Genomic DNA, 23,593 nt, shown 5'->3' with positions numbered 1-23,593 from the left:
TTTACTATCATTAAACAAATGTATTAATCAACTAATTGTTTCCGAACTGATTCAGTAGATATTAGCCTTGAGTCAAATTTATGATTACGGTGTAAGGGATCAATCCGTGGATCAACGGCTAAATTAATTGGAAACCGTTCTGATAATCTATTAATCATTTCATCAAGAGACTTAAGAGTCAGTCTACCAACTTACTTTGAGCTAAATGCTAACATCAGCATGCTAAACTGTTCACAATGACATGACTGATGTTTACCTTGCAGGTACGTTTACCATGTTCAGCTTTAACATTTTACTATGCTCACATTTGCTAATTCAGAACCAGGCTACCAAAACACTAACTTTTCACAATGATAATACTAAAATGCTGTTGCTAACATTAAATCAGTCAGTGGATCAACAGTGAAATGAATTGCAAAGAATTCTGACAATCTGTTATTTAATCAAGCAACTAATGAGTGAGAGACTTAAGTGTCCACTTCAAGCTAAACGCAGACATGCTCACAATATCAGTGATAGTTTAGCCAGCAGGAATATACTATGTTCACATTTAGCTTTTTATCATGTTAACATTTTTTAATTTAGAGTCACGTACCAGGATGCTAAGCTGCTCAGAATGATAGCGCTAACATACTGGTGTTTATCTAGCTGGTGTTTCTCATCTGCACCTTTAGCATTTTACCACGCTAACAGTTGCTAATTTAGAGCTACACTGCCAGCATCCTAACCTGTTCACAATAACAATGCTAACATGTGGATGATTAGCCAGCAGGTAGCAAGTGACACAACTTAAATGGCTAAAAAAATGCAAAACTTGTAAAAGCTTCTCTGAGTTTTTATTGCTTTTTTGTTTTTTTTTCTGAGAAAAACCAAGATATTTGAATCCTTGAGGTCTGGGATCATAAAATAGCACTTTTCAGAATTTCCTGATATTTTGTAGACAATAACTAATCAATTTATTTGAAATATATGTAGAATAATTTTCTTATAGCCCTGTTTGTGATGTTCAGTTATTTTGTTGTTATGCTGCTCTCTTGTCTCTACTAGAAAGCTCTCAGTTGTCAGAGGAATTGTTAGTCAGGGAAGCTGGATGGGATTGAAGCGGAGCTGTGGTATACATCGGCTCCACCTTTCACTGCTAATGTGCTGTCACAAAGCGGCAGCGAGTTCGTCTCACGAGCGACCAAGAGAGTCGAGCGGTATTATCAGCGCCGGGGCAGAGCACATGAATGTGTGGCTGCGGGAGCTTCTCCGCGACCAGGGGAGGAATTATCCTGACAGTCTGTGACTAGGCTCTTTTCGCCTGTCTGCCTCTCTGTGCGTCAGATATGGGGCCCGAGCTGGACGGGGGCCTCCGGCTGTCTCCCTGTCCGGAGCTGAGAGCCTGTCGCTTCCTATCTCCTCTCACTGTGTGCTTGTAGGACAGGCAGTGCTCTCTATGCTCATCCCTCCACAAAGTGATTCCTCTGTGATGGCGATGACTAAATGACTTACAGAGATGTGAAGTAACTGAGTAAAAATACTTTGTTACTATTTAAGTAGATTTTTTTCAGGTGTCTGTCCAATACTTCAGTGTTTCTTTTTCTGGCAGCTATTTACTTTTTAACACAAATATCTGAACTTTCTACTCCTTAATGTAAAAAGACGAAAGAAGACGAAAATAACACAACACATAGTGAGACAAAAATTATTTAAAAGATGTGACAGGACGAATATAATTAAACAAGATGAAAAATATGTAAAGGAGAAAACAGGACAAAAACAACTTAACAGGACAAAAAGTATGTGAAAGAGAAAACAGGACAAAAACGACACAACAAGGCACGATGTAACAATATATAACAAGACGAAAATTAAGTGAAAGACATAACAAGGCAAAAACAGTAGAACAATAAATAAGATGAAATTACATAACAAGTCAAAAATGGAGCGACAAGATGACAGACGACGTAACAAGATATAAGAGGATGAAAAAGATGTAATCAGACAAAAATGACGTAAAAGACGTGATAAGACCAAAACAATGAAAAAAGACTCGACAAGACAAAGTCAATGTAACAGACAAAAACAACATAAAAGAAAGTAACAAGACAAAAATGACATAACAAGACGTAACAAAACAAAAACAATGCAACGATACATAACATGACAAAAATGACATAAAAGATGTAAAAAGACTAATATAATGTAACAAGACAAAAATCAAAACGACATAAGAAAAAAATGATGTCGCAATACATGACAAGACGAAAAAGACCTTAAAGATTTAAGAATGCAAAAATGTTGTAACAAGATGTAACACAACAAAAACGATGCAAAAGACATAACAAGATGAGAACGACGTTAAAAGATGTAACAAGACAAAAGCAAGATAAAGGATGTAACAAGATGAAACAGACAGACAGGAACAAAAGGTGACGTTCAGTTGGCTTTGCACAGAAACATCCAGTAGTAATGTCCTTCAGGGGTCAACTTTTTTCCTTTATACCTTGAGTACATTTCAGAGCCTGCACTTTTGCACTTTTTTGCACAAGCATCTGTACTTTTACCTGAGTACAGAATGTGTGTACTTTCGCCACCTCTGATGACTTCAGACTACACATGAGATGCTGACGATAATCGATTGACCCTCTTTTATAGTGCGCCGTGGCTTGTTAATTGGTCTCCAGCTCCCTGCTGACACAGTGACCCTAATGGAGGAGAATTACTGCTGTCTCGTCATGCATTAACCTCCCTCCTCCACCCCCATTTCATCAAGCCTCCCGCCCTCCCTCTCAGGCCTAACCTCTGCTCCCATCCCCCCCTCCTTTGCCCTCAGCACACACTCCCTGGTTTCATAGCAGCTGGGTGGACGGGGCGAAGTGCACACACTCTCCCGTCCTGTCACATGTCCCTGTGCCTCTGGGAGCTGCGGTCAGGTGACGCTGCAGCCAACCACATTAAAGCACCCAGGGGTAAACACTTACTGTTTGCACACTGTTGTCCCTTAATTAGTTTAAACATAATTTGGGCATGGTCGGGGGTATGAGAGGCCTCTTTGCACGGGAGGTCAAATCGAGCTGCAGGGCATGTGACTTTTGAACAAAGCACAATTCTGTGCATCCTTTTTGTCTGTTTCAGTAGATTTTATGTTATAAACAAAACAATATGAAGAAGTTGGGGTTGCAGCTAAAGATTATTATTCTGAAAATGCTGATTATTTTATTGATTAAAGGGATAGTTTGGATTATTTTAAGTGTTTTTTTTTTTAGGTACTTATCAATAGTCATCATATTATAGACATTATGTGGCATTTGGCCTTATTTTGCTTCTCCCAGTTTGGAGAAGCAGTAGGAATCCCATATAACTGTCGTTATATGAACAAAATATTACTGTCTCCAAATTAGCCAAACTCTATTGGCAAAATTAGTCATTTTAGCTCACAGAACACTGGAGTTTCTGATCCACAGGAGCCTCGACTGGTTATTTGTTTGTGTTATTGTGTGACTTTGGTGAATTCAAACTAACCTTAAGTCACACAATAACACAAACAAACTAACAGATTGAGGCAGTGGTAGACCAACAACTCCTGTGGTCTGCAAGGTAAAATTGCTGATTTCATCTATGAAATTTGGTTGGCTTGGAAGAAGCGAGATTTGGCTCACAAAACAGCGGTTTCCCATTGTGAAAGGCTGTCTGGTGGCAATATAAAGCAATGAAAATATTGTTAATATAGTGTACACTTAAACTGATAATGATTTTTTTTAAGGTGGGCCTTTTTTTAGGAGGCTAAAATATGTTTTGCTGCTGACCCTGTGCAAACTGAGGACATGACTATCTCACTGACTATGGATAAGAATGTTCTAAATTGACATAAAATATTGTCTGATATCGACTGTGTGAATTGAATTGAAATTGTTATGTGGCAGATTTTGTGATATCAGTAAATATTGTATTGTTGTTCAAAGAATCGATATAATAGCATTTTGTGATTACACCTGTGATTTATACCCCACTCATACAACCCCACTTCAAATAATCCAAACTATCCCTTTAAGCAATAAATAGCTGCAGCTCATTGGAGGATCTGGAATCAGTGAATGTTACTTAAACAATTAATCAGTAATCAAAGTCTATGAGAGCAACCAGAAGCACCACTGATGTCTCAAGAGATCAGCCACCATTTGCTATGTTTTTAAATAACCTTTGTGAGTCTGGATGGATGCAGCTGCAGACTCAGCCTCAGTGTAGCAGCAGCTCACCCCTAGTGGCTGCTGCCTCCATTATTTACAAGTGTGAATATTTCATGATGACATCAGGGTAGGGACGTAGTGCCTTAATGAGCTGTGGCACTCGCTCATCTGGCTCTAAAACAGGCCGGTGAGAGCTCCTCTGCGGCGCCACAAAAACTGCATGGGGGCCTGTAGTAAAACAAAAGTCGTATTTTGGGTTAAACTGCTGCAGGAGGAAAAGAGCAAAAACTCTCTCTTGCACCAGCAAACCGGCAAATCTCTTGTTTTTTTCCTGAGGAAGAGCCTGGAGCAGGAAGGCAAGGTTTACTCTGCTTTATTCTTCTGTCGTAACCAGCACATTGTTATCCAGACTGATAAAACAGAAATTAAACACTCACCCTAAGCTGTGCGAGAAATGGTAAAAGTACCTGGAAAGTGGATCATCAATCAACTCTTTATGTATTATAAATAAACCGATCAGGCTCCAGCTTGTAGTTTTGTCCTCTGTAGTAATAAAGATCTGTGCAGAAGAACCCTCCGAGGGCGAGAAGATGAAAGAGTCAAAGTCATTAAAGCCAGAGTCTCAAAGATCTGACTTTATTGTGTGTGTGCGTGTGTGAGAGTGTGTGTTTGTACGTCACACAGTGCGATGAGTCAGAGGACTTCTCATATTAAGAGTGTTTGAAGAGACAGAATAAAACTCAGGGCAAAGCGGCGCTGCTCTCACAGACTGTCAGAGAAGAGCCTTTCAGCTCCAGTCGTTCTCAGTCAGGGTCAGAGTCAGTAATCTCACTGAGCGCTCAGTGTGATTTAAAAATGGACGAATGTCCTTGTCGAGATGCTTGTAAACATTTTGTCATCTTTTATTCTGAGTGAGTCCAGTAATAACAAAACTTTTCTTCTGTTTTGTTGCAGTGAGGGCGTCTTCAAGTGTCCAGAGGACCAGCTGCCACTGGACTATGCCAAGGTACCTTTTCATTCTCACACAACACACTCTCATTCAGTCCTCATCTTGAACTGAAGAATATGTAACTAAAGAGCAGGGGGTCTCGACTGTTCTCCGCTTCTGATTGGTCGAAATATCTGAGGACCACCCTCGCCCAAATAAATGAGGAAAAAAAACACAACATGACAAAAAAAAAAGGAAAAGATCACTGCCATCATGAGTCCAGATTTAATGTATTCAGGGTCATATTACCTCACCACAGAATTTGGAGCTTTTACTGGCATGGTGTTGTCAAACCACATCACTTTTTTGTTTTAAAAAACATTTTATGTCACTGCATGGATGATGTGGTGGTATTCAAATGTAACTGGTCATTGAAATGAAGGCATTTTAATTTGATTTTTATTTTATTCATGTGGATCCTTGAGCACATTTAGATATAAAAAATAACTACAATGGTAAAATTGATTCAGTTCCAGCTTGCATCCCTTTGCTGCATGTCATCCTCTCACTCTCTTCCCCCTTTCCTGTCTTCTCTACAACTGTCATGTCATAATAAAGGCACAAAAAGCCTGAAAAAACACTCCATCTATGCAAATAATCACATATAGCACTTTTATAAACGATTACAAAGTACACAGCAGTAAAAAACAACACTCAGTGATCAATAACACCGCTAGTCTGCCGCCATGCCACTGGCTCTGTGAGACTATACTCTGCTAACTGCTAATATTAGCATGCTAAGCAGGTGTTATGTTTACGATAATTACCATCTTCTTGTCTCTTGTCTGAGGTGTTACCAACGGCCAGTGGGGAATCAATAACATTTGACGGACCAGTGGTGTAACTTCATCACTCAGTCAGTCAGACTTCCTTGTTTACAGTGTTTTTTAAAATACCAAGAGTACAACACAAAATAAAGTTAAAGTTAAAGAGTTAAATGAACAAACATACAAAAATAAAACCAAAACAGGTTAATAGCATTGTTATAATTTAAGAAAAGCTTTCTGATAAATGTGACTTATAACGTGACAGAAATGACAGAAAAATTGTCAAATTACAGGTGCTGAAAAAAGGTAAATAAACTGGTCAAACCAGGAAAAATGCAAATCAGAGAGGAAAGTGGCTCAGATAGTGACATAAATATAAGCCTGCTACATTAGATGTAGATATAGTTTGGATTTGAGATCCAAATTGCCAAACTAAAAGATAAAAACAATTATAGGATGTTTGACTGGTGAATTTAAAATGTCACAATAAAAAAAAAACAAAACATTTGTACTGGTGAATCTCTGGATAATATATAAGAAATAATCCTTCACCCGGAGTCAGATTTCATTTCATTACAGTGGGGAAAAAAAGCAGACTGTTGATCTGAACCACTACATTTTTTTTCTAAAATAAATCCCTCCCTGTCCAGAAAAGGAAAGCTGTATCTAAATTTCAACTGAGCTCTTTTTCTCTTTGTTTTTTAAAGGCGGTTAATCAGATTGTGCCCAGGGGGAAAACAGATAGTGACTAAGAGTCAGAGGATGTCTCTCTCTCTCTCTCTCTCTCTCTCTCTCTCTCTCTCTCTCTCTCACGTGATATATCTCTGTTGTAAAATGAGACAGTGCAACACAAGGATAAGAGCTTAATTCTGAGCTGTGCGTAAATGATCATCTCTGTTTCTGAGCAGCTTCTGGCATTGATTGAAGGTCGCTGTACGTACAGTAATTCTTCCATGCAGTTAGTTATAATTAGCCTGAATTCAAGCCATTAAAGGGATGGTTTGGATTATCTAAAGCTAAACAGTATACTGTTGGGGACAGGGTCAGCAACATAAGGTATTTTAACCACTTAAAAAGGGTCCACCTAAAAAGACTGGTTTAATTGTACAGTGTATTTACAATACTTTCACCACTTTACCTTTTATGTAAGCTGAGCATTGCCAAACCAACCAAACTCCATAGGCAAAATCAGTAATTTTACCTCATTGAACAGGGGAGTTGCTGATCTACCTTTGCCTCAATCTGTTAGTTAGTTTGTGTTATTGTGTGACTTCGGCAAATCTGAACTATCCTTTTAAAACACAATAACATGACTAATCTAACACATCGAGGCAGCGGTAGAGGAGCAACTCCTGTATTCTGCGAGGTAAAATTAATGATTTCGCCAGTGGAGTTTGGTTTGTTTGGAGAGAGTGCTATTTGGCTAAAAGCAATTTCCCCTAAGAAAAGGCTCTCTGATGTCAAAGTAAAGTGGCGAAAATATCCTACATATAGCATAAACTTAAAATAAAATTTATTTTTTAAAGGTGGTGGTTGCTTAACTGGTACTCCTCTGTTTGTCCTAACTGAGGTCATGGTGATTGCCAGCTACTGTATCTAATACACTGACTATTAATGAGTGAATTATCCAAACAATCCCTTTAATTGTGAGCTATGCATGAGAGACTGACCAACGAACAGGAAAAAATGATCAGCCCTGTTTCTCAGCAGCTTTTGGCATTGATTGAAAGTAGACAGCTCTCTGTGCAGTAATTCTTCCATGCAGTTAGTTAGCATTAGCCTGAATTAGCCATTGAGCCATTAACCCAGAGCTGCAGCAGTCAGATCAGCGGGGCAGCAGTGCAGCTCTGCATGCTGTGCTGAGAGCAACGAAGGCGCCTGTAATAGCAGGGACTCCTCACGGGAAGGATGCGCTCATGGCACACCTGTCAGACGCTGTTATTTACCCTCGCAGGCTCCCAGTCGCCTGCAAATTACCCCGTCCTGGTGGTCTACTGTCAGGGTTATTGTAATGCTCGCTGCCTGCAGACCGTCCTCTGGAAAACATGCACCAACACAGCCTCGCTCAAGTGTTGCAGTCATTAAGGGATTGAGCCGCCTGCTGTAGTAGTCATAGTAGTAGTGTGGGACTAACAATGGCTAAAGCAGACAGAATAAACCCCCAAGTTGGAGCTCCAAAGAGCTTAACCCCCCCGATCTGCCTGGGACTAAGTTATTAAAAGGTCATTATTGCCGTCTCCCTGCAGATTCCAAGACTGGAACAATGAGAGAGTGTTTCAGTTTGCTTGAGAGGATTTTTCCCTCCTTGCCTCTCTTGAAAGAATGTGATTATGGCAGCAAAAAAAGTGGAGTGCAGCAAGTCAAGCATGTTTCTTAATGTTAGATATATTTCTGCAGAGTACATTTAACAGGTTAAGATTAGACCTTAATGCACTTATTTAGTCTGGCAGAGGCGTCTGTGTCCCACCACACGAGCGAGATAAGCGGAAGTGTTTTATTGTAGATGATTTTCCAAATGGCTCCCATGTTTCGGCACGCCGGCACGTGAGTGAGCGCAGTGGTGCTGTTAGCGAGCTGTTATTTGTTCAGAGGGCTGTTGTGACATTTTGAGGAAGTGGCTTTTCTTGTTTGACCAGCGCTCTGCCCGTGTGACAGCATGGGGGGATGGAGATGCAGAGCAGAGCTGTAAATCCTCAGGACAGCGTACTGTAGGGGAGGATTTGGGGTGTTTGGGCAGAAAACTGACTCATCCACATCGCTCAGTGACTGAGGCAAAATAAATCTTTTCCTCTGCTCTCCATCTCTCTTTGACTCCCTCTCAAAGGCCCCGTAAACCCATAAACTAACTCATTATCACTGCAGTGGCTTGGTCAACTCATTGCTGCAGTTTTCTAACACAATCAGTTTGACTTTTCAGAGCGTTTGTAGATGAAGGATTCTTCATTTAACTCAGCATCCTGCCTTGTTTGATATGATGCAGAAATCCATCAATGTTACTGTCATTGTAAAAATGATTTAAAACTATTAGGGATGTAAACAGTTAACTGTTATATAGGGTAATTTGCATACACACACACTCCACTAACGGCTACGAAAGCTAGCAGTCTAATGCTAAAAATTAAGCTTTGTGTGGGAACATTTCCTCTAGAAAGACAACAGAGTAAAATGTAAATTGTGTGGTGCTCCTCTTATTTTACCATGAAACACCCTTTTATGTCATAGACATTCTATAAAATCAAACATGCAGTTACAACAAAAACAGTCAACTACACAGCTAGCAAAAGTAAGGGGGACAAATCCAGTTAAAGCTATAAAGAGATATCCACAGCTAGCTTTGACTAAAGTCCCCCAAACTCTAAAACAATATCTAAATTTCAGTGGACTGTCATCTGTAGAATTTAGGTTGTTATCCTACATAAGTGAGGCAGAAATTAAATCCAGTCATGAAAAATAAAAACAGGGAAATTAGTCCTGCTTAAAACTAACTAACCTCAGGTTAGCTTAGCAGTGTAGCAGTGACTACCGCTTCAGTTTTTGATGGGACAAAACTTTTTATGTGCTAAGCTTCATAACTTTGCTTTTTTATGTTAATATAATGGATTTTTAATATAGCTCATGGAGTAGGAATAAACTTCCTAACCCATAAAGGAAAACTTAATCCTTTAGTTTATCTGGAATTACCTGGAATTTGCTCCAAAGAACTTTTATGTTATTGTCTTTTAATACTGACAAGACAGTTCCAATGTTTAATTTATAATTTAATTTATTGCTGTTACTCTTATTTATTTCTTGTCTTTTCTTTCTTTGTTTATTTATATGTCTCATTGTCAATTGTTAATTTTTCTTTGTTTTATCCCTGTATTCTTCCTTTCTTGCTACCTTCACCCTTTCTTGATGATTTTAGTTGTGCCTTTTCTTCCTGTATGCTTTCCTGAGATGAAAGTGGTAGATTACAGTCCTGTCTGAACACTTTGTGACCTGGTCCTCCTTTTCTTCTTCAGATCTATCCGGACCCGGAGCTGGAGCAGCAGATCCTGGCGCTGCCGATCCGCTGCATCCACAGTGAGGAGGGCTGCCGCTGGACCGGACAGATGAAGCAGCTGCAGGTGTGTTTCCCTTCCATCTTTTTTTTTTTTTTTTCTCTCTGCTGCCTTATCAAACACTCTGACTTGCGTTTCTCCTCCTGATACCTGTTGCCACCCTCCTTCCCCGTTACCTCTTGTTGTTTACTGACAGCGGTCTGGCTGGATGCCCATCGTTTGGGTGTGTGTGTGTGTGTGAGTCTAACGCCTCTCTGTGGTTGTGTCTCCCTCAGGGCCACTTCTCCACCTGCGCCTTCAATGTGATTCCCTGCCCCAATCGTTGCTCTGTCAAACTGACGCGCCGCGACTTGCCTGACCACCTGCAGCACGACTGCCCCAAGCGCAAGGTCAAGTGCGAGTTCTGTGGCAGCGAGTTCACTGGAGAAGCCTACGAGGTAAACACTGACTTCAAACCTGTTCTTATTCCTCTTTTTTTTTTTTTGGCCTGTTGCAACATAGCGGGAGTTTGACGTAAACAACCCCGAGCACGGCCACATAATTTCCATCCATATATGAAAGAGTCTTTGTGAAAAGCAGCAGGACAGACTAATGCACGTGTGTCGCCGCCTTCAGAGAGCCCCGGACTGTTTTGAAATAACACGTGTGTTGGCAGAAGGAAAGAAGCTTTGACTGGCTCTTTCATACTGAATGTGAGCGGGCTGAAGGACCTCAGAGTCTCCTCACTAACACCTCTGTCATTTCTGCCATGCTCCCCCTCCTCTGTTTACTCTGGCCTGCATGGTCCCTCCTCTGCACACAGATACAGGACATTAATCCACATTTTGGCTCTCACACTGGAATTATACGCTCATGTTTACTACACTCAGAACCTTTCAATACCTCTGACAAATGACTTGAATAAAAAACTGATAACTCATTATCAAGTAAAAAATCTATATGATGAGACGATTCATTTGTCATGTGAGTTTGTCTAAACTGATACATTTTCTGAACTTCTTTACTGATTGAATTATAAGGAAGAAATACAGAATGAAGATTGTAAAGCCATCAGAGTAAATTTAGGTTGGTAAAAAGTTTCACGATGTCAGTAATTTCATAAATGCGGTTATTGGCGAGCGCCACAACATAGACTGAAGTAAACTTTTATTTAAATCAGGCAGTATTTGATTGAAAATATGGTTATAAATCTGTCCACATTCAGTGCTAAAGTTCAATATTTGAAGTTTGTGTAGGAACTAGAATACAGATAGATGGTTGTGCTGTTTGTTTGGAAACATTTGGTTGGACACACCTGCTAAAATCAGCAGCAAATTTTTATCTTTTAATATTCTGTACTGCAAAACTTTGTTTTACTGAGATATCCTGGTTGGTACTGAAAGATTTATGTTTGATAGTGACAATGCACCTCTATATTATTGAGGTGAAACATCATTATGAGATGCATTATTTTGCCTGTTACTTGCTTCATATTTGTTCTTTCTTACTGCATGTAATCATAGTTCTCACAGACAAGTTCACTTTCAGCTTCATTGTGGTCAGAATTATTGTCTGTATTTTGTTCATTTAAATAGATTCTCAACTATGAAACCTGCAGTATATAAACTGCATTTGAGTCACAGTAACACTTGTTGTATCTTCGGTGTTTGTTATGTGTTGACTTTATAAACCAGCTCTAAATTGTTATCATGTGCTTCCTTTCTTTCCCAGAACCACCAGGGTGTGTGTCCTCAGGAGAGCGTTTACTGTGAGAACAAGTGCGGGGCGAGGATGATGCGTCGTCTGCTGTCCCAGCACGGCATGGCCGAGTGTCCCAAACGCACGCAGCCCTGCAAGTACTGCGGCAAGGAGTTCGTCTTCGACACAATCCAGGTCGGTTTCACACAAACTCCACCATCAGGGTCTCTCGTTTTTTCCCAAATGACACTTAAATTATGAAATAACTTGGTTATATTTGGCATGGTGGAGCCAGTTAAGTGTCAAGACGTATTTTCTGTCAGAATGTGCCTCCTGTCACTATGATCGTACCTGTCATCCGTCCTGTGTGTGGCTCACAGAGGGTCTCCAGCCTCAGCAGAGCAGCTGCAGCTGCAGGATTCATGGTGTCTCTGTCCTGTGGCAGCTGGATGTTAGTGAGAGCTGCTGTTCTGCTGTCTGGTCTTTTATGTGAAAGCACCTGCCTCTGTACACATCTGGCCAGAGGCTGAACAGTCGCTGTCACTCTCCCCTCCCCTACATTTTAGTACTAAGATATAATACACCAGTCTCTTTTTTTTTTCATTTAATTTCAAACTCATTTTATCTTTACATAAAACAGTTGTGGAATAACTTTTTCAGAGGGCATTTTACCTCCTGATAGGATGTTTAGGGATTCTATATGACTTCATGTTTATATTAGATGATACATTTTCATTGCACGTGACTGCCAATTAATTTTCTCTCCATTGACTGATTGATTAATCGGCTAGTTTTTGTAGCAGTGCTACAACAACTAGTCTAATGCTACAGTAGCACTAATGCACAGGTTCATCATGTCAGTGTTAGAGGGCGGAGGGAAGAAAACAAAGAAATGAGAGGCAAAGAAATTGTTGTGATACTTTTACTGGGATGTTGCCTTCCTTTTCTCATATAATCAATAATAAGTTGATCACAGATCACAGATAATTGAGAAAAATTTCTGTTGCAGTTTGTTGAAACAATAAAATTAAACCCAAATATATTGAGTTTACTGTCACTTAAGAAAAGGAAATGGAAAAAAAAAAGACATTAACTGTTAATCGATTATCACTTTGGCAAATTATCTGTCAATCCAGTCAGTTATTGAGTGTTTTATAACACTGATTGCAAGATTTGTGTTGATGCAAGATTCACTGGGCTTGTGAATGTTATTGGCAGCGTGGTCCCAACATGTTCTGTGGCTTCAGGCTGCGTTATTATTTATTTTCTATTTTTTTGCTGCTCTATTTTTGCAGCCTCGATTTTTAATACCACATGTGTTATTTTGAAACTTTCAAGGAGATTTTTTTCCCTGTGCAGCCATTAATTTGTGACCCCTCTGTGCAGCGTGCGTTCATATCAGTCACGCTGTCGGTCAGCAGAGCACACAGTAACGCTGTCCCTGACTTCCCCCTGCAGAACCACCAGTACCACTGCCCTCGGTTTCCTGTCCAGTGCCCAAACCAGTGTGGCACACCCAACATCGCCCGAGAGGATCTGGCTAACCATGTGAAGGACAACTGCGGCAGCGCACTCGTCCTCTGCCCCTTCAAAGACGCCGGCTGCAAACACAGAGTAAGACTGCCCTGCTTTATTGAACCTTTAAAGATTATTTCTGTCTCTGGAGGAAACTTTCTGCAACACTACTGTTGATATATGCTAATGAAGTTGTTTGTTTATGTGCTTCTTTTCATTATATTCTCTGTATATCCCCACTGTGTCCACAGTACATGATGATTGTTCTCTTTCTGAACATACAGTGCTGTGCCTGTAGGCTCTATTTTAATGAGAGCAACACTTCTATATTCTGACAGCGCGTTTCTGTCTATTTTTGCAACTGACGTCAATTTGAGAAAATGTGGACACGCTCGAGGAAGAGCGGCAGATGAGCATCATGCTCTGTGTTGTCGGCTCCTCGGTCTGTTAAGAATTACAAAGCATCTGGAAGGCTGGATGTATAACATTTACAGATGGCCTGATGCAAAGAAAGAAAACACAGCAGAGCGACCATTAAATATAATAATCCAAATGTCCAAATGTTTATTATGTTCAGTGCTTGCCAGTCTGTGGATGCAGTGTCCAGTTGTCAGCTCTATATTGGGAATGTTTGAACAGATAATGCACTCTAAAATGAATAGATATGGACAGCAGAAACATTTTTTTTTCATTTATATTTATTTCTATAATTCTTTATATTTTTATTTATGTTTGTTGACAAAAACTTTATGGTAGAAAACCCATGTATCATGTATGTACAATTTAATGGCAGCAACGTATTGAATGTTTCCTTTTTTCATGATGTTATTTCAAAGTATAGACATTTCATTCATCTAAAATACATGTTTTATACTTTCACTAACGTTCGGTCTAGATTTGGTTTATCATCGATGCTAGCAAAGCAACACGGCACATAAATAAGTACAGTAGGAACGAGAGACAGGTCAGACCACCGTGTTTAACTATGTGTCTTTAAACTGCAGTTATAGTTGAAAATGATAACAGAAATAAACAGATTTTCTGGTTTTACATAGCATAATTCACATATTCAAAAACATATGTGTTAAATCTTTAAGTACTAACTGTGCAGCTGCTTTGACATAACTAATCTCTTTGCCATTTCTCTGGCAGTGCCCCAAACTGGCTATCGGCCGTCACCTGGAGGACACCACCAAGTCTCACCTGACCATGATGTGCAACCTGGTGGGGCGTCAGCGGCAGGAGATCCTGGAGCTGAGGAGGGAGATGGAGGAGCTGTCCGTCAGTCACGACGGCGTTCTCATCTGGAAGCTCAACGACTACTCCCGCAAACTTCAGGAGGCCAAACTCCGCAGCAACCACGAGTTCTTCAGCCCGCCCTTCTACACCCACCGCTATGGCTACAAGCTGCAGGTGTCGGCCTTCCTCAATGGCAACGGCAGCGGCGAGGGCTCTCACCTCTCCGTCTACATCCGCGTGCTGCCCGGCGAGTACGACAGCCTGTTGGAGTGGCCCTTCTCCTACAAGGTGACTTTCTCCATCCTGGACCAGAGCGACCCGTCGCTGTCCAAACCCCAGCACATCACCGAGACCTTCAATCCTGACCCCAATTGGAAGAACTTCCAGAAGCCCTGCAGCAGCCGCAACTCGCTGGACGAGAGCACCCTGGGCTTCGGCTACCCCAAGTTCATCTCACACGAGGAGATCAAGAAGAGGAACTACATCCGAGACAACTGCATCTTCATCAAGGCTTCTATAGAGATCCCCCAGAAGATAATGGCTTAAAATCTTTGTTTTTTTGTTTTTATGAAGGAGAAAGAGAGGTTAAAAGACTGGAAATGACACTTAACCTTGAAAACTTCTACACACTTACCCTTTAGATACTTACTGCCCTGCCAGCCTCTCCACCACAGAGCTTGAAGCGAGTCTGTTTGGCTGTGTGAGCTGACTCGGAGGACCTTGATATATCACAGAGGAGAAAGTGTTTGGTCTGCAGAACCATCACTCTCTGGTGTTTCTTTTTATTAATTTTTTTTATCTGTTTGCTGACCTTTTATCACAGTCTACAACAAAAAGCCTTGGAAATCAAACAGTGCCTAGAGAGTTTATCTTAAGTTATATTTTTGTTGTTATTTCCGCAGTACAGATGTTAAAAGATTATGGAATAGATATAAAAATAAGGGGTGAAGGGCTTCGCTAAGCCTCTGCACTTAGAGTAGAGAGAAGGTCAGAAGCTGGTTAGAGACGATCTAAAGAAGAGGGAGCTCAACAGACTCAAGCTCAAGCCCAACTGCCTTTTGTTTACATGCTCATACAGTATACCCTCATTGATCCCTTAACAAACACAGAGCCCCTGGTAAGAGACTACTCGTGAGGTTTGTGTACACACAAGCATCAGATCGATGGTTTCAAGTGAGAAACATGCAGCTTCAGTTCTGGTGATCTTCATGTCTTAACGGAAAAGTTTGACATTTTGATTGAATTGAATGAGAAGATCAATGCCGCGCTCACACGTGTGTCTTCAGTAGCAGGCTAACAGCACTGGTTAGCTTAGCTTAGTGCAAAGACTCTGTCCCAAAGGTAACAAAATCCACATACCAACAACTTGAAGCTCAATAATTAAAACTTTTTATCTTGTCTGTCTAATCTATATAAAAACTAAAATATAAAAAGTACAGTTTACTGTTTTGCATGGGGTTATATGCAGCTATCTATTGGCTGTAACTTCCAGGAGTATCACTGGTTGCCAGGCAACTGCTCTAAAAAAACAGCCCTCTGTAACGTGGCCAATTGTAATTTTACCCTTTTTTTTTTTTTTTTTTTTTTTTTACAGATTTAACAAGTGAGATTTAATGTACAGTTAAATTAGCTTAGCATACAGCTAGTTAATCCATCTATGAACACATCTAAACATTTTGCCACTTTTGTTCACTCATCTTGTTTGATTAATCTATACAAAAATTAGAGATAGCTGTTTCCTCCTGTTTCTAGCCTTTATGCTATGTCTTGCCAAGCTAACTGTCTTCTGGCTATAGATTAATATTTAAAATAATGGTTTCCCACAAAGAATTGTAGGAAACACTCTTGTTCACTTTCTTTCCAAGAGTTAGATGAGAAGATTGATAACAGTCATGTCTGTACGCCAGGCTAATCATAAAGCTATAGCCAACAGGCAGTAAAATCACCCTAGTTTAGAAAGAAGACTGAAAACAGCAAGCTAATCCATCAGCCAACACTTCCAAAGCTGACTAATTTACCACTTTATATCTAGTGTGTTTAATCCACAGAAAAATCTTTGGACACATGCTTACTGTTTCCTCTTGTTTTAAGTATTTATGCTAGACTAAGCTAACTAGTTGCTGGTTGTTGCCTTTTATTGAACAGATTTTCTTGAATTATTTATTATTATTTTTGGGGCTTTTTGCCTTTATTAGGATAGGACAGCTATAGATATGACAGGAAAGGGGGTTGACGCACAGCAAATATGCTGCAGGTGGGAATCCAACTGGTAGCTGTTGCAGAGTATTGATAGCCTCAACACACGGTGCACGCGCCCTACCAACTGAGCTATAAGGGCACCCTTATTGAACAGATTTTGAGAGTGGTATCAATGTTCTCATCTAAGTCTCAGCATAATAAGTAAATAACGGTATTTCCCAAAATGTCAAACTATTCCTTTATGTTTGGGCTTTTAAAATAGCACTAAAAACGTTGAAGTTACAGATCTGTCTCTTCTAGTTAACTGTTCCCATCACAGGAACTGTCTGTGACTTGTGTCTGTCAGTAGTTCGACCCAGTCGTAAAAAGCTTCAGGAGCGTGCAGATGTACCAAACATAAACTTTATAGTGACCCTGTGAGGCTTCGTATCTATTGTGGAGGGGGGAAAAAAGCACCTTTTGTCGGTCTTCGAATGAACAGAGCAGACAAAGAGGCCAGTTATTGTCGGAGTACACACGCATTAAATAGTGAAGGAAAAGCCATGTGGCCTTTTTATACAGTATGTCTTTGCATGAGGGTTTTAGGGGTGAGCAGGGCAACATAAACACATGCATGCTTCATGTGCTACCACCTGGACCACATTTTTGTACTGTAACCTGTATTCTTGAAATCCTCTCCCGTTGATGGCTATTTTGTCTCTTTTTTTTGGACCATTTGAAAGTTGACAAATTGTCAAAAAGAATAGGTTTTTTTTTTAAGTTTTTTTGTTTTTATATACGGAAAATGTGAACGCTGTTGGTAATATAACCTATAAAGACAATGAACACTTGGCTGTGAAGTGTATTGTTTTACATATAGCCCGGGCATGGACGGTGCACTGTTCAAAAAGATCTGCAAATATGTGGGTGTTCTCGGGACTTATTATACCTTCGTTGTTGGCATGGTCACCAGTGTCTATCTTCAGCTCGGCAGACAGTGTGACAAAAAGGAGGGACGTGGCCCTGTGCGATACACCTGTCTCCATCACAGCACCATCAGAGGAGTGGAGGACTTTGATGATACAGTACACTCATGATGTATGTGAATACTAATGTAAAAATGCAGAAGCACATTCTGTCTTTTTATTATTATACATGGAAAAATTCATGATTTCTTGTCATAATACCAGCTGATATTTTACAGTGATTTAAAGAAGTGAGAAGATGAAAAAAAAACTTTTTGTAAGATTCTGTATTTTTAAAAATACTTAGCTGTTTTATACAAACACTTTTTGTTGGAGAGTCGGGGTTGACTTTGGGAATTTTCAGACCCTTTCGTCTCTTTGGACATTTGGATAATTTGTTTGTACTTGTGGTTTGAGCCTCACATATTCTGTCTGTATTATTTCCTCTTAAAAGTATTTATTTTAAGGAGCCGTCATGTGAGTTTGCACAGATGGCACAAATGTTTTAATATGTTGATTGATGAGTGCTTGTCAATTTCTTAATTGAAATAAAATACCATATATTATAGTTGTTCTACTGATTGGTATTTTGTACAGTGCAGACTCTGGAGAAAAAAAATCAGCACATTGTGCACACCTACTTTTCTTAATCATCAGAACTTCATCAGATAAAATTGCAAAGTCAAACAGCACTGGCTGGCACCATATTTATAAATCTCACCTGGTAAAATCTGAAATAATAGCAGATGTGCATTTTCCAATTTAAAAAAATTGAACCATGTGAATACATGCCCTCCATTTAAAAACAATTAATATCCGAGAATCTCTAAAACAGGTACAAATCATATAAGAGAAAACCTTTTGGTCTTTTAGAGCTAGTTTCACGTTGAAGTTATAATATCTCTCCACCTGCATAATGGTTTGTGACTTTAAGTGAATCCTGCACGCGTTATGGTATACAAGAACTTGTAACTGAAGTAGTAAAACTACATAACAAAAAACTTACATCGTGCCTTTAGGTCCAACTGTGTTGTTTGATTGGTTGCTGTGGTTGTCAGTCAGAACCACCTGTTGTAATTGGCTGTAGGTAAAGACGAGAATGGGAGTGGGCGGGGCCAACAATTACGATAGAGAGAAAGAAAAACAAGACAGGAGTGAAGAGAAAGTATTACCTAAAGAAATGCTGAGAAATGCTATGATTTTTTAAGTCAACAGAAGGAAACGGTAGCTACGGGCATTAACACATATTTTTTACTTAATCACATTGATTGGGGTGAACCATACATGGGTCTGGAGCGAACGTTTTATGCTAGCATGTCGGTGCTAATTTAAGCTAATTTAAGCTGATTTAAGCTAAAGTCGGAGATGTTGCTGGATGAGAGGACGCCATTGCTGACCCGGAGTGGACAGTTTGTGCTTCCTGAGAACTGTTCATAGACTTCTGACATGGATTTCTGCTCTGCTGTCATCTGGTTTCATCTTTCAGACCATAAACTGCTGGCCTAGGTCCAGGACTGATGCCGAAACGTGAGTTATGTTTTCTGTTACTTAAGAGGTCATGCGGGAAATGAAATGAAATCAAGACCAAAAGTCAAAAGGTTGATTCAAAAATATGATGGAGTTCCAAAAAGCCATACCTGGGCTATTACAACAGAGATAAAATTATGTCCATTTGCTTGGTATACCTATTTGATCCAATTAAAAATTAGCAATTGAGAGCAAATTGAGAAATCCATTGACATGTGAATGAGTTTGCACAGAGCAGATCCAGGGAAAATGTATTACATCATGATAAGACTATTTTATGATTAATGACAGCTTATAAAGTCTTAATGTTTTTGCTATGTGTGTGCATTATTATTGTTAATGTTAAAGGTGGTTTAAACGTTTCTCATAACTGTGGTTGACAGCAGTGTGTTTTGTTAAGGAGCTGTTGGCTATAAACGAGTGTACATTGGCTGCAAATCCTCTGCTGTTGAGATACAGGTGAATTTCTTGTGCTGCTTTCTTGCCTCGAGTCCTCCTGTACTGTAAATCCTGTTGAGATGCAGGTGAATTAAGTTATTGTGCTGTTGGCTGCCAGTCAGTGTACCAGCGTGTGGTTCCAACGTCCTTGCTGATGAAGCTGTATACTGTTTTCCTGAATTAGCTACAGTAGGAAGTACTGAATGTGTTTTGACTTAAAACATCATTGAATTATTGATGAAATATATTATCAGTATGAATTCTTAGTGATACTGAGAAACTATAAAGCTCATCCAAAATTTTACATTCAGCTCAGTGATGCAGAGCAGCCAATTTATTACTTTAAAGTGTTTGTTTGTCTTCTTTAAAAGTCTCATCTGAGAAAAACCTGTTTCCTGTCCTGTCCTCTTCATTCATTAATATTCAAGGCTAGTTGCATGTAAAAGGATTGGTTAATAGCCTCACAGTCCATCTTAATAATCCACTTTGTTTTCTTGTGAGATGTGCAAAGTTTGGGCAGTTTTCGTGATTATTAAAAGGGAAAAACTTTTATAAAGTATACTCAAGTCCAAGAAGAGGCGCTGCTTCTTTTCTGCACAGCCCACAGGAGCCAATTTGTTTTATTTCCATCTCAACACCTACTCAGTGATCTAGGTCAGAGGTGAAAGCCGTTTCTGTCTTGCCCTTTCTGTAGTCTCTGCTCCGACGCTGCTCGAGATGGAGGGAACCAAAGGAGCAGAGGAAAGGGGGCAGAGGAAGTGAGGCAGACACCAGCCCTGCTTTGAAGCGATGCCAGGAGTTTGCATTAGCTTGCAGTTTGGATGATGTTCAGTGCAGCAGGATTTAGGGAAGAGGAAAATGAGCTTTTAACGTAAAAGTCACTGAGAGGTCCCTCAGGAGGACAGTCCTGTTTTCCACTTACTGTACAATAGCTGGTCAGAGTCTCTCTAAAACGTATAATCTCAACCCTCTCAGTCCACTTTTTTCCCTTGAAAATGAAAACAACATCTGTTTTAGGGATACAGCTGGGCTTTTCTTTGTGTCTGTACAATGTCATCACTGTAAAAATAAACTAGTGTATTTTTTAACTTAAAAAAGTTAGTGTCCTGGCTGCCTTAAAATTTGGTAATGAATTAAAGCAAGTACAAATTTCTAGTCCAATAAACTTGTTATTAATTCATTTATACTTGAGAAAATATGTTCAATAGGCTTAAATTAGACCCCATAGTAGGCCTGGCCGATGTAGCTTTGAAATAATATAATCATCTTGACACTTTAAGTACATTTTGCTATAATATTGACAGATTTTTACTTTGTTAGTTTAGAATTCAGAACTTTTACTTGTAGTGGAGTATTTTCAACGTGTGGCATTAGTACTGTTGCTTAAGTAAATTAGTTGAATTATGCACACTGATTGGCTTAGCCCTTTTAAGGCAGGTGGGCTTGTGAGTAACCTGTATGATAGAGGTCTAGAGGGGTTTGTTTCAAAAGTGAGCAAGCTTGTTACCTGCTATGAGTCAGGCTCAGGACAATTAAAAATCGACTAAAACTGGAGGTCGTCCAGATACTTTTCAGAGCTGGAAGCTGTGGGTAGTATAGCAAAAGCAATTGAGTGATTGGTTGCATTTTTCTGCAGCTGCAAACTATATAAGTCAGTTTTTCACGGACCAGCTCTGCTGTGACAAATACAAAAAGAACCCGTAGAAGTGTTACAGAAACAGAGACTTTTTATTTCTTTTCTGTGGTGGCAAAACAGTAACTATTATACTGCGATTTAAGCTTGGAGATATACACTGTTTTCCCTTGGAAGTGTGCCAAAGTGCCAGTAAGAACAACTGCTCCCAGTGAATTTAATACATTTTAGGTCTAAGACAGGTAGGAGTTTTCATCATACATGTTTTTTTTTCAAACTATATAAAAGGAAGGGTTTCTGAAGAGTTTTAACTCTCTGATCCTGTTTCTCTAGAATCTTAATTTAATGAGTTGACTGAACTCTGTACATCACAGTCATTCAACTCATCATTTCAAGTTAAAAGACTTCAACTTGAAAGAACTCATGTTTGTGAGTTCTGAAAATGAATTCTAGAAATTTAAGTTTAACTTGAATGAATAAAATGTGTATTCTTATGTTAAGTTAATGATAACAGATTAGTTGAATATGATTTTTATAGAGGTCCTTTTTGAGGATATTGCCAATATCCTTGAAGAAAAAAGCTTAATTAGTGACTTGTTTTTGATTCAGGGTAGCTGTTTTTAAGTTTCCGCACAGTGAGAGGGGTCATTCATTAATTTCAGGGAGGGGTCCTGTGGTCAGGACAGTCCCCTCTGTCTCTCTTCAGACCAAAACAGAGAGTCCATAGCTAAAGTTGCCTGACAGCCTCAAACTTTCCTGGCACCCAGTGAACAACCAGCAGCCCTGTGCTGCTTCAGGGCGATGCAGAATGAAAATAGTAACAGCTAATTACATGTTAGCAAGCTCCATGTTTCCCATGCAGAGCCGAGTCACGTGCAGCTCGGTGTACAGTGCTGCCCTTTGGCTTTGCTCTCTTTCAAATGACCCTCCGCTCGCTTGGTAAATGATTTGCAGGTACAGTCACATTCTCATACACACATCAGAGTCGTTCCTGTGTGGTGAGCTCACCCAACCTTTGGTCAACGTATGCTGCAAGTCAGATGCCAGCTGGGTTAAAGGAGGAGGAGGACGTGGTGGTGGTGGAGGCGGAGAAAGGCCCAACCCATAAGGCTTTCCTTGCCCATAAAAAAAACCAACACATCAAAGAGGAGCTGTGGTTTATGAAGCGGTGCCATGCTGTCGTCCCTCATACTGAAGTTAAACAATTCTGCCTCAGTGCAGGAACTGAACCGGGGTGGTATAAGTGAGTGAATCTGTGAATCTGTCTCCTAAAACTCTCAGGAGAGAAACATCTGAGCTGCACAGCATGAGTTCACTCATGAGTCAGGCTCATCATCAGACAAGAAGCTCACAGCTTGAGAATTGACCCTAGAAACAAAAAAAACCCTGAACTTAAGGTCCTGCATCACTGAGGCAGGCTGTGAGAAGTGGTTGATGGCTCTGGAAAAACCTTGAGTTAAGACTCTTTTGTCAAGCTCATTGCTGTTTCATTAAGATGAAAATCTCATAAAGAGTTTAGATTACAGCCCTCAAATTTTAGTGGAAATATTTTGTTTATGGAGGGTACAATGAAATTCTTACTGGGAATTATTCCAGGAAATTAGGGACTAACAAATTTTCATTTAAGAGAGACCTATAATAGATTAAATTATTGCATTTTACATTACTCAGTATTTATGACAGAATTAGATGGTATGGCTGTTTAAAATATCTGATAATGTAAATAATTTCATTACATCCAAACTGTTATCATGTTTACCCATCGCTTGGCAACAGTATTACCGTGCCCTGTAATTACTGAGTTGTAGTACATACTTTCAGTACAATTTAATTGCAGCTAGGGATAATTCGGATTATTTAAAGTGGGGTTTTATGAGGTCCTTATCAATAGTCAGTGAATCACCTACGGTAGATGGAGGTTGGCCTCTCCTTCAGAGAAGCGTACCAGCATGGAAGCTAAATAATGTACCTCTGTCGACAGGGTGAGTAGCAATATGAAATTTAACCACTTAAAAAAAGATATCCACCTAAAAATCAATATTAATTTAGAATATCTTCACAGCTTTCCCTTGCTATCAGACATGGTTCTCAAAAGGGAAAATGCTGTTATTTAAGCCAAATGGCACTCTCTCCAAACCAAGCAAGCTCCATTGGTGAAACAAGTCATTTTTTCACAGGAGTTGTCTAGTGTGTGACTCTGGTGTTTTAAAAGGTTAGTTTTCATTCACCAAAGTCACACAATAACAGAAACACACTAACCATGTGTTCTGTGACTACTCTTTTTCCAAAAGGAGTCTGGTTGGTTTGGAAAGAGTGATACTTGGCTTATTCCTGTTGGAAAACTGTCTGACACAAAAGTAACACAATTTAAATATTCTAAATATAGTGTACACTGATACTGATTTATTTAGGTGGCTAACTTTTTTCTTTAAATTTTTGATCCTGTCCACAGCA

The 23,593-nt window shown here is 39.7% G+C and overlaps 1 protein-coding gene across 1 annotated transcript in view; it reads left to right on the top strand.

Annotated features, from left to right (window-relative positions):
• traf4a (tnf receptor-associated factor 4a) overlaps window positions 1–15,339 on the top strand; it is a 51,134-nt gene extending 35,795 nt beyond the window's left edge. The window contains exons 2-7 of the mRNA XM_084717972.1: window positions 5,127–5,178; window positions 9,929–10,033; window positions 10,243–10,404; window positions 11,678–11,839; window positions 13,103–13,258; window positions 14,312–15,339. Of these exons, the coding sequence (XP_084574098.1) occupies window positions 5,127–5,178; window positions 9,929–10,033; window positions 10,243–10,404; window positions 11,678–11,839; window positions 13,103–13,258; window positions 14,312–14,944 (1,270 nt within the window). The 3' untranslated portion in view covers window positions 14,945–15,339. The remainder of the gene's footprint in view (window positions 1–5,126; window positions 5,179–9,928; window positions 10,034–10,242; window positions 10,405–11,677; window positions 11,840–13,102; window positions 13,259–14,311) is intronic.
• The last annotated feature ends 8,254 nt before the right edge of the window (window positions 15,340–23,593 follow it).

This window comes from Lutjanus erythropterus, chromosome 4 (genome assembly GCF_056507025.1).
Source record: "Lutjanus erythropterus isolate fLutEry1 chromosome 4, fLutEry1.hap2, whole genome shotgun sequence".
Lineage (NCBI taxonomy): Eukaryota > Metazoa > Chordata > Actinopteri > Lutjaniformes > Lutjanidae > Lutjanus > Lutjanus erythropterus.
The sequence above is the reverse complement of the archived record's forward strand: the minus strand, read 5'-3'. Positions and strand labels throughout refer to the sequence as shown.